The sequence below is a fragment of the Pseudorasbora parva genome, chromosome 12 (assembly GCF_024679245.1).
Source record: "Pseudorasbora parva isolate DD20220531a chromosome 12, ASM2467924v1, whole genome shotgun sequence".
Lineage (NCBI taxonomy): Eukaryota > Metazoa > Chordata > Actinopteri > Cypriniformes > Gobionidae > Pseudorasbora > Pseudorasbora parva.
The window spans coordinates 2,743,231-2,755,727 of NC_090183.1; the positions used below are offsets into that span (position 1 = coordinate 2,743,231).

The window sequence follows — 12,497 nt, forward strand, 5'->3', positions numbered from 1 at the left end:
GAATTCCGTATTATAAAGTCAGAATTCCGTATTATAAAGTCAGAATTCCGAGTTATAAAGTCAGAATTCCGTGTAATAAACACACAATTCCGTGTTATAAAGTCAGAATTCCGTATTATAAAGTCAGAATTCCGTGTTATAAAGTCAGAATTCCGTATTATAAAGTCAGAATTCCGTGTTATAAAGTCAGAATTCCGTGTTATAAAGTCAGAATTCCGTATTATAAAGTCAGAATTCCGTGTTATAAAGTCAGAATTCCGTATTATAAAGTCAGAATTCTGTGTTATAAACTCACAATTCCGAGTTATAAAGTCAGAATTCCGTGTTATAAAGTCAGAATTCCGTGTTATAAACTCACAATTTTGGGTTATAGTCAGAATTCTGTGTTATAAAGTCAGAATTCCATGTTATAAAGTCAGAATTCCGTGTTATAAACGCACAATTCCGTGTTATAAAGTCAGAATTCCGTGTTATAAAGTCAGAATTCCGTGTTATAAACTCACAATTTTGGGTTATAGTCAGAATTCTGTTATAAACTCGCAATAAAGTCAAAATTTCATGTTATAAACTCGCAATTCTGAGTTATAGTCAGAATTCTGTGGTCTAAACTTCCATTATAGAAAAGAGCTGCATGAAGAATGATGATTTTTTTTGGTGAAAATAAGAAAATATAATGTTCATTATTAGACAAACTATTCCTTTAACATTTCTAAATCCAATGTGTCATTTCACAATCTTAGTAAAATACAAACACGGCAACCTGCCTTGCAAAATTAAAATGTCATTCCGACAAACGGCATTAACTAAAACCAATAGCAGGATCTGCGTTTGGCTAAGAGCCACACAGAGTCAAAGCAGCGCTGACTAATCCCCCCCAGAGCAGATTCATCTAAGCAAAACGACACACGGATGGAGATTAAAAGGTGAAATATACTGGCTTTATGAAGAGCAGGCTGCATGTCTGTTGATTCTTCAGCTCTATATTACACAATAAGGTTTGCAAAAGCCAGATGTGCAATAGTGCACTGCCAAAAGATAAGTGTAGGATAATGCATCATTAACAATGTCCTTTAAAGGTCATCTGAGCTTCCTGCCGAGAGATCGTTTCCAATGGCTCTCTGGCAGGTGTTGAGCCAGTGGGGAGACACAGGTCCTACTGACTCCGATCACTAGAAAGAGAACAAACCATTCACAAAGCACAGTATCAGTTGAGTCACGCTTTATAAATAGGCCTGACAGCATCGTTTTTAATCCAAATCTGTTTTTCCCTCAGAGCCCACGGTTCAGAATCAGCGCACAAGAGCTTCAAACGCCGGCCGAGGGATTTATAAGTAGCTGTTTGCTCTTCTCATGTCAGTCGGCTTTAGAAATTTCCAAGATATGGACTCGGGAAAGATGATTAGCAATTATCGCCTCGGGGTGAGAATAAATACCTCACACAAACACAACCTCGGTCTGTCAGTCGTGTTGCGAGAAGCGATATTTCTACACATTTTAATGATAAAGCGACTCTTAAACTAATTGAATGTTTTTATTAGCAGGTCACGCACCTCGTTTCTTTCAGTATGGGTCGTTGATCACTAGGGGAATTATTTTTCTGTTTATTATCTCAATTTGATCTGTAATCTCTCTAAGTCAAACATCACTTTTAGTACTTTAGAATCGTTTTTGCACAGACAAAATGTCTTCATACAATGTAAAACTTAAAGGGGGGGTGAAACACTCAGTTTCAGTCAATCTCATGTCAATCTTGAGTACCTGTAGAGTAGTATTGCATCCTTCATATCTCCGAAAAGTCTTTAGTTTTATTATATTTATAAAGGAAATATAGGCTGTACCGAGTCTTTCCGGAAAAAACCGAGTGCCTAGAGGCGTATCGTGTGGGCGGAGCTAAAGAATGACGAGCGCAAAGCGGTGACGTCCTCAAGCGTGGAGAAGCCCCTCGCTATCGATCTCAGCTAATAGATATGATCCAGAATCATCCGGAGGCTGAAATAAACTGAACAGGAGAAACAGCAGCAGCAGGACGTCCGTCTCTGTGGTATGGACTGTATTTAGTGGCCTGTCAACATTTGTGTGTCTTTACTCGCAGTTTATGAGGACATGATTCGGTTTATGGACTATTGTATGCGACTAAACCTTAGCAGTAGCAAGCAAAACGGTTTTGCACGTCAGACTAGTGTAACGTTATACAGAGAACAGCAATGGAGTCCGTTAGCGCATTTGACTGACGAAGCACGCGATCGTGTCGTTTACTGAGGTTTACTCACGCGACGATAGCCGACAGCACAGACATTTGAAGCAGTTTTACTCACCGGCTGCTTCCAAAGCAGGACCGCTGCTCTATCGCTGGGACCGCTCCGTCAAAAACACACATCTTGGAGCGTGGAGATCCACTTTGCGACGCGACTGAAGCGATGTTGTGAAGCTTCCCGTCATTTCTGCGTTCAAATCGGTTCAAATGCAGCGCTGCCTTCCCAGAATGCTGTGCTGAAGCGTTGAAGTCGCACGACGTCACCCATAGGAATAAAGTGGAGCGCGGCGCAGACTATAACGATGACTGGATCTGCAGCTGAGCGAGTGTTTATGGGCGTGCATTTCCTCTCTCGCTCTAGTCGCGCGCGCACCCTACCGGGAGAAGAGCCCGTACGGCCCATACAAGGACCTTCCGCTCTATTAACGTCAAGCCGACCCATACTCGAAAAAAACTCTCCGTAACTTGTGAGAAACCGGAAGGAGTATTTTTAACACAGAAATACTCCATCAAACGTCCATCATTAGTTTTTGAGACTTTGTCTATGTTTAGGATGGGAATCCAAGTCTATAACAGTGGAAAAAGCTCAGTATGCATGAAACAGCATTTCACCCCCTCCTTTAATTTTGGTGATGTACTGACATGAGAAAGCTAATTTCTTTTAAGAACTGTTCACTAAAAGGTTCTTCGATGGCATCTACCATCAAGTTGTACAACATAACACACCTAAATATGAATAATATCTAAAGCCAGACTGTTTGTTTTCATATAAACAAAACATTTTCATTAAGTATAGAATGTAAAACTTCATTTTGGTGATGTACTGATATGAGAAAGCTCAGTTGTAATCCCTGCAGTATGTAATTTCATGCATAATTCTACATCCTCAGGCTAAATAAGAGATGTTTCGACAAGATCTGAAATGCAAGACAACATTTGCAATCGTCTCTTCAATTAAATGTCCAAACAGTACAAGAATGAGATTTTGACTGAATCACATGCTGAGAAGAGATTCAATCCTTCAATATTAATCATGATGTTCATCAGAACTGTCAGAAAACACACACGCTCCCGAGACAAGGATGAAAGCTTAAGACACAAACACAAGACTTTGACTTTTTTATATCTCCCAATTGCACATGTCGAGCTCTTAATTTAAACACTACAGGAGTTCATGAAAAGATGGAGCTGCATGTAAAGTCAACATGAAATGTCTGCACCACATAATGTGACGTGCAAGAGCATATTCAAGAAAAAAAATGTAGGACAGGACTTGATTTAATTAATCTGGAATTGATTGGATCAAGAAACTAAAAGGCATTTTATACTGAATGCGGATTTCAATGGAAGATCATCATCTCCTATCATCCTAATACAATGCTTCTTTTTCAAATCAATCATTATTTGATATGATTAATTTTTATTTATTTTCGTTAACTGTTGGCAAAGATATAAACTCACAATTCTGAGTTAATCAGAATAATCTATATTATTTCTGTTAACTACTGGCAAAGGTTTTAGAAAACAAGCATCGACTAACAGCAGCCTAACAATAAATAGTATTTGGCTGCTGGTTAACATTCAATAAATGCCTATAGGTGATGTCAAGCAAAAGTAGGCGGCACAAACTGAATTTCTTTTTAGAGTTCATGTTTGAACTAAAGTGGGCCGCTCCAAAAAGAGAAACCAAAATCTGCATTCTGATTCGGTCCGGTACCGGTTATATAGATACCGGTGCTATATTGGCACCGGGTTTCGGTACCCAACCCTAGTATTAAAACAATGCCCTCGGTTCCGACTCAGCCTCAAAGCGGTCGACCAATCACAACAGACTTGCCCGTACAACCAATCAGAGCAGGCTCTCAGAAAGGAGGAATCCGAAACGTTTCAGACTCGGAGAAATTAAGTGATGTGCAATGGGTATTATTACATAGCCTGGATGCCAGCCGAACTTAGCCCCGCCCACAAACTTTTTAGGTCGGGCGGTTCGGTCTGGCCTCGCTCCATAGAGGAGTAATTATCCCCGAACAGAAACAGTTCGGACCAATGAGATCATCAGAACGGGCTTTAGACAATGACGGACAGATGATCAACAGTAACGTAATCATCACGTCATCAAAGGTGCTTGGGTTATATTTGTTTGAATCCTAAACGGAGAGCTTGTTTGTATCTGCATCACCTTCACTATTTCTCTCAGAAATGATGATCATGTTGGGGAAGTACTCTGTGTATCAGTAAATTTAATTTTTTACAACACCAGCAAAGATCATGTATTCAAGCACGCGTGAAGAAAGGGTTGCCAAGTTTTTACAACAAAATCCGCCAACTACTAGCCCTAAACAATAGCCTCAATCGGGGTTGGGGTGAGGGGGGGCTCCATTGCACACATGGGTCTATATATCACATAATAGTCGCTTCAACCCGCGGAAAAAAACGTGGACTTGGCAACACAGTGCAGTTGAGCTCTGTTGACATTTGACAACTAACGTTATGCGTCGCTCCGCTGCTCTGATTGGTTGTTGGTCTGTCCAATCGATGTCTTTCCTGGTTGGGTTGAAACACGCCCCATAATCACAGCCCAATGGAGCATCAGACTCATATTCTGACTAGAGCTGAGTATGACCACGTCAGGCTAGGTATTACAGGAAAATGTATCCTTTTTGACATGTGATGCATGTAAATCTATTGTAGGAGATTTCAAAAACAAGATGAGCAACCTCTAAAATAGCCTAAAAAGAGCACTTTAATACTCTTAAATTAAAAGTTGCACTAATGAATCATAAATGCAAAATAAGACCAGGAGCATGTGTTAAATTTTAAAACAAAAGACAAGCGCGCACACACACAAGCACAAACACACACACACACACACACACACACACACACACACACACACACACACACACACACACACACACACACACACACACACACACACACACACACACACACACACACCTTTGTTGTCAGACCCCCTCTATGACAGCTTACTTAACCCTGCTGAGAGAACATCTGCAACTTTTTATCTGTCACTGAATGTGTGTTCCTGAATATACCGTCACATTGATTCTACATTAAACAAGCATCAATGCAATGCAATATTGATATCTCAGCTCAATCTATTTGATTATGATTAGAAATCCTAATGAAAATCAAGGTTTGTGCTTAAACATGACCAGAATCTATATGGTATGGCAATATTTAAAGGTATATAATAATCAATGTATATGAGCACAAAAAACAGACATGCAAAAATCATTTTGAGAGAATATTTCACATCGCATTTTGGAAAAGAAGGAAATCGTGACAATCAATTCCCTCAAATATGATTCACCAGCGGCTGCTGCAAATGTTTAATTGTATGGCATAAATGCATACAAGCATCAAAATCATTAAGCATAAATGACAACGGGGAGTCTCAGAGAAAGGCTTTCTCATTAGAATAAATCAAAATAAATTAAAACATGATGACAAACATGCTCATATGTATATTAGGCCTATATTTAAATATGCAAATGAGCTATATACTGTAGGCTATACATCTAATGTTACAAGGCAAGAGTAAAAATAAGACATGACAATGCAACTGGATTTTCTTGTTAATTATTTCACAGTAAGCACAGGAGCTTATGCATACACTGCATTATTCACTCTCCAAACTGCCCAACAATCATGCTTTAGCATAACCTATTTTTATTAAAATATACATCTTCACGTGCATTACCAGCCCTTCTCTCGCGCTCTCTGCCCCCCTCTCTCTCTGTCCTGTAGAAGTGACACAACGACTTATTGGGTTATAAGGTGATTGTTTGCACGGTGACCTATCAGTGCGCTCATTGACCGAACATTTGGCTACTTACATCGTGAAAGATGGAAAGTCCGTGGACCGCATCCTGCATCTGATGCTGCTGCTGCAGTTTGGAGCGGAGATGCTCGCGCTTCGCCGACTGGAGACACATCGTGATCATCTCGGTGCACGCCAACATCTTTAAACGAGCTGTTCAGGAATTTAGGAAGAATAATATGCACCCAGTGACGGCGGTATATATGCAGATCTCGGAGTTAATGAGATCGGAAGTGGTGTGTGTGTGTGTGATCCTCTGTGCGAATGCTGCTGCTGATGCTGAGGATGGAATACTAGCGAACGCCAAAGAATCATTCTATTGAGCGAACCAGTTCGTTTGAATGATTCGAACGAATCGATTCAAAAAGCGCTGGTGAATAAACAGCATGTAAGAGGGTGGAAAATGGCTATGTCTGGAAAGGATTTCATGTTTATTCTGTCCCTGCCATTTGGATTTTGGGCCATTTTGCTTCCATAGTTTTTTAGTGGGAAGAAAGCCCCTGAAAAAGACATTTAAGTGTTCATTTTGATTACTTTACATATTTGCATCTGTGAGATTTAAGTCAGTCAATGTTAACTGATCTAATTGTGTGCTTCTGGAAAGTAGCAATCTAAGACATTGTATTATGTTGAATATCAATGTTTTGTGTGTGTGTGTGTGTGTCTGTGTGTTAATGAGAATTTTTTTGGGACACATCATTTGTGGATTTGTGGAGTAATTACACTTTAAATTTGTGGAAGAAGTTATAGCTTAGTTTTTGTTTTGAAGTAAAATTATAAAATTACACCAGTGGGGTAAGATTTGTCAAATAAGGCCCTAAATGGCAAGTTGTTACTAGTGGTATTATTCTTTATTTAATAATTATTGTAATTAATGGGGTCATTATTCAATATTTCCATGAATTATAACTTTTCAGACATTGCTGAAATCATTCAATTTGCATCCATTAAGACATATCTTCTAGGGCAATTAAATATTAAGTATTAAATTAAATATATAAATATTAAAGTAAATGTTTATATGTCTATATATAAGTCATATAATCTATTTCACAAGGATTGTGCTTTGTATGTCCTTGATTATTCAATTATTATCAACAAAAGTGTCAAAATAAAGTTTTAAATACAATCGTTTATTTGTAGTATTTTACATTAATGACACTTTAAAAAATATATAAATATTAATAAGAATTGTATCAAAAGTAATTTCTTTCTAAAAACATGTTTTTTACGACTGGTAGACAAACGAATCGATGAATCCTTTTTATTGCAACGAACTGTTCGAACGAACCGATTCAGATGAAGTTCCTCGCGCTCTGTCGCTCCACCTACTCGGATGCTGATTGGTCCAGCAGTAGTTCAACGCACATAACTGCTTTGGATCGCTTTTGCCAGGACAAATTTATTTATATATTTACATATTCTATTTTTAGAAATATGAAAAAATAAACAAATAAAATGTCTTAAATGTCATCGAAACAGTATTTTAAATATCCACATATTTAAAGAGACACCATTCATTTGCATTTTTCCTGGCAAACAGCGCCATCTCGTGAAAGTACAGCCAAATAATAATATTAATAAATCAATTTCCTGCTCACTTGACATATGTGTTTCGGTTTCACGGATAATATACCACACACTGTAGTAATACAGCAACCCTGTATTAACCATTGACAGTTAAAGTAAGGTATTAACGAACTTTACGTTATCCAAACGGACGCGGGCGTCGAGTCACGTGACGGGTTTACGCAGTGACGTCAATCTGACATGGAGCCAGTGCTGGTGGCGGACGTTTGGTCGAACTGTAGTTGATCGCGGGGGCTCAAACAGGAAGTGAACGTCTTCGCATATCGGACTTGGAGAGTCGGCGGATTGCAATCAAACTGTACCGTGAGTGGAGCAATGGGTAATAGTTCAGATGGTGATGATGATTGGCCTTTAGATATGGAGGTTAGCCAAACTAAAAAGGCAAGGAAAAAATCATGGTCTGAAGCGAGTAGTGGAGACGAAAGCACTACAAGACAAATAAACAAAAAGATTAGAGCCAAACCTACTGGGGGCAGTAGATATGATGATGACAAGCAGGATGAGTGGAAAGTTATTATTACTCTCAGTAATGATAAAGGCCATTTTCACCCAGTTCAGGTAACTAAAGCAATTGAGAAGGAAATAGGGAAAATCAAATATGCTAAATTAATGAGTAACAGAAGAATCCTAATTTCAACATTAAGTAAGAAGCAACAGGAGATGGTTCTGAAAATGAGTAGTCTTGGTGGTGGAAAGATTAAAGTGCATGTACCAGGGATGGCAGCAAAGTTAAGAGGAGTGATTTCAAATGTACCACTAGAAATGTCCATAGAGGATGTGAAGAAAGAAATACAAGGTGGGAAAGTAATAGAGGCAAAAAGACTTCAAACTAATAAAAGTGGTGTTAAACTTGACAGTCTGTCTATACTGCTTGTTTTTGAAAAGACAATGCCTTCTGAAGTCCAAATGGGCTGGATCAATTATAAAGTGAGGGAATACATCCCACAACCGTTAAGATGTTTCAAATGTCAGAGAATGGGCCATACAGCACAACAGTGTAAATGGAAACAAAGATGTGCAAAATGCGGAGGAGAACATGACTATGGCAAATGTAAAAACGATGCTAAGTTAAAATGTTGTAATTGTGGAGGTGAACATAGCGCTGCATATGCTGGATGTGCAGTCCAGAAACAAGCTAAAGAAGTACAGAGATACAAAGTTGTGAATAAGGTGACATATGCAGAAGCATTAAAGAGTATTGGTAATTATGAAATCAAGCAAAACAACAGACCAATAGAATATCAAGAAAATCTGAGTGACAATGAGAGGCGTGCAGTACCCAAGAGTTCAGGTATATGGAGATCCCAGTCAGGAAGGCCAGCACCTCCACAGCAGCCATGCAATCATAAATGTAAAGTTGAGGAGAACACCTTGATTGTAGAAAAAAAGAGCTTTATAGCTTTTATATGTAAAGTTGTTAATGTTGCTACGCGACAAGAAAGAAAAAGCGATCGAATCAAGACAGTAGTGGAAGCTGCAGAGGAGTTTCTAGGCATAAAAGATCTAAAAGCTGAAAATATACATAGTATGTTGACTGCTAAAAATGATGGGGGGTCTCAAAGTGTTATTTGATCTTGTAATGGTATTCCATCTCTTGCAATGGAATGCTAGAAGTCTGATTGCAAATGGACAAGAATTAAAAAAGTTTGTTGAAGATTTTGAAATTAATCCAGATATTGTTTGCATTCAAGAAACATGGCTCCGCCCTCACCTAGACTTTATTTTACCTGGGTATGAGTCTGTCAGGTTTGATAGAAGTGGAAATCAAGGTGGAGGTTGTGCAACATTTGTAAGGGATGGAATATCATTTAAAAGAATAATAACTCCTGTAGAAATAGAATGTGTGGTGATTGAAGTATACAAATCAGATGGGAATTTGATAGTAATCAATTTTTATAACCCTTGTAAATTATTGAGCCTAGACATCTTAAATAACATAATTAGGAGACAAGGAACAAAGAAAGAAATATGGTGCGGAGACTACAATGCACATAGTAGTCTTTGGGGAAGTAGATATACTGATAATAATGGAGAAGTAGTGGAAGAATTAATGGATGCTAGACAGCTAGTTTGTCTAAATAATGGAAATGGTACAAGAATTGATATACGTTCCAACAAATTATCTTGTATTGATCTTACCTTAGTTTCTAATAATCTGGTAAATTCTTGTGAGTGGAAAATTATAGACAGTACAAGTATTGGTAGTGACCACTTTCCAATAATATGTTCTATAAATGTTGAAATAGATATCCAAGAAAGACCTAGACATAAAAAGTGGGACTTTGAAAAAGCTAATTGGCAAAGATTTAAAGAAATATGTTGTGAATCAGCAGAATTAATCTCAATGGAGGGTGATGTTGAGGAATGTATATCAGAAGTTTCACATTTAATATTAAATGCATCATTGAATAGTATTCCACTCAAGACAGTTGGGGGGAAAAGGAAAAGGGTTCCATGGTGGAATGATAAATGTACAGAAGCCATAAAAGAACGAAATAGTGCTCTGAGAACATTAAGGAATAATTTGAACCAAGAAAACCTAACTGATTATCAGAGGAAAAAGGCTCACGCTCGAAGAATAATTAAGGATAGTAAACGGAACGCATGGAGGAGTTACTGTTCTACTATAGGGAGGGAAGTTAAAATAGGAGAAATATGGTCAATGCTGAAGAAAATGAGTGGAAATAAAGGGTATGTTAAAATACCAGTATTAGAGAATGACGGAATAATAGCAATAACAGATAAAGAAAAGGCAGATATGTTAGGGAAGAAGTTTGCCAGTGTGCATAGTGGAGACCATTTAGATGATATCCACAGACAAAATAAAGAAAAAATTCTAAGTGAAAATAGGAATGTGTTTATTAAAAAAGATAATGAGGAGAATTCCATGGATATAGAAATTAATATGAATGAACTAGTAATAGTACTAAATGGTGCCAGAAATACAGCTACAGGAGAAGATCAATTGAGTTATATCATGTTCCAGAAATTACCTGAAAAAATATTAGAAATAATATTATATGTATTCAATAAGATATGGGAAGAAGGTAAAATGCCAAAAAGTTGGAAGAGTGCACTAATACTGCCTTTTAAAAAACCTGGAAAGGATGCAAATAATGCTGGTAATTACAGACCCATTGCCCTAACATCCCACCTGTGCAAGTGGATGGAGAAGATACTAGTTAGAAGATTAAATTATTTCCTTGAACGTGAAGGATTATTTGCATCATACCAAAGTGGCTTCAGAAAAGGACGTTCTACGATGGATGCGGTTATAAAAGTAAGCAATGAGATAGAGAAAACATTTAAAATGAAACAAATAATGAATATTATATTCTTTGATATTGAAAAAGCGTATGACTCCATGTGGAAAGAAGGATTATTAATTAAATTAAATAAAATAGGAATTAAAGGTAAGTTTTATAACTGGGTTTTAGAGTTTCTATCAGAAAGAAGATTTAGAGTTAAAGTGGGATCAGAAATGTCTGAGGAATTTGAAATAACCAATGGAATTCCACAAGGAAGTGTTATAAGTCCAGTTTTATTTAATATTATGATTAATGATATTTTTATGAATCTGGACAGAAGGATTGGATCAGCTTTGTATGCAGATGATGGTGCCATCTGGGCAAGAGGACGAGATCCCATAGGTGTGAGATGTAAAATCGAGGAAGCAATAAAGAAAGTAGAACAATGGTCATACAATTGGGGCTTTAAGCTTTCTCCAAGTAAATCCTGTCATATGTTATTTACCAGGAAGAAAGGGATAGACAAACAAAACTTGAAATTATATGGACACAATTTGGAAACCGTAGATCAATTTAAATATCTAGGTTTATGGTTAGATCAAAAGGGTACATGGAAAGTACATATAGAAAAGATAGAAACAAAATGTAAAAAAGTTATAAATTTAATGAGAGCATTAGTTGGGAAAGACTGGGGAGCAGATAAACAATCACTGATGTATATTTATAGGGCTTTAATGAGGTCAACAATAGATTACGGATGCTTTGTATATGGAGCAGCAGCTAAATCACATTTAATAAAAATAGACAGAGTTATAAATAAAGCTTTGAGGCTTTGTACTGGTGCAATGAGATCAACACCGACTAACGCAATCCAGGTAGAGTTAGGAGAAGTGCCATCTGACTTAAGAAGAGATAAACTCATGCTTACATATTGGTGTCGCCTACGTGGATGCGGTAAGGAAAATCCTTCCAATAGTGTTATTCAAGAATGCTGGGAATATAATTCTTTTCAAGGTAATGGCTTTGGATGGGTAATTAAGGCTAAATCAGAGGAATATATATTAGAGAATACTTGGTTTAACTCACCTACACCTATAAGTAATATCCCTATATGGCTGTTTCCAAAAACTGAGGTAGATTTAAATATAATGAAACTAAAGGAAAAATGGGAAGAGAGTGAGAAAGGACACTTGACAAGTCAATACATAAGAAGTGTATATTACAGTTACCTAGACATCTATACAGATGGGTCCAAAGATGAAAAAGATAGGGTAGGCATAGGAATATACATTCCGACATGGGATTTAAGTATTGGGAAAAAATTACCTGATCAGCTATCAGTTTACACGGCAGAGATGATGGCAATTATTGTAGGGTTGCAGTGGGTGGAGGAAGTAAAACCAGACAGAGTGGTATGTTGTGTTGACTCTGTAGCTGCCCTTTACAGTATTCAAAATATGAAATCTAATAGAGAAGATTTAATGTTAGAAATCCATCAAAGTTTATTTAGACTAAGAAAGCTTCGGATAGATGTGAGATTCTGCTGGGTACCTGCTCATGC

General features: G+C 37.4%; 1 protein-coding gene across 1 annotated transcript in view; it reads right to left on the reverse strand.

Moving 5' to 3' along the window:
* Nucleotides 1-6,370, reverse strand: part of necab3 (N-terminal EF-hand calcium binding protein 3) — a 59,905-nt gene extending 53,535 nt beyond the window's left edge. Inside the window, exon 1 of the mRNA XM_067458751.1 lies at nt 6,115-6,370. Coding sequence (XP_067314852.1) covers nt 6,115-6,240 — 126 coding nt within the window. The 5' untranslated portion in view covers nt 6,241-6,370. The remainder of the gene's footprint in view (nt 1-6,114) is intronic.
* Nucleotides 6,371-12,497: the final 6,127 nt, after the last annotated feature.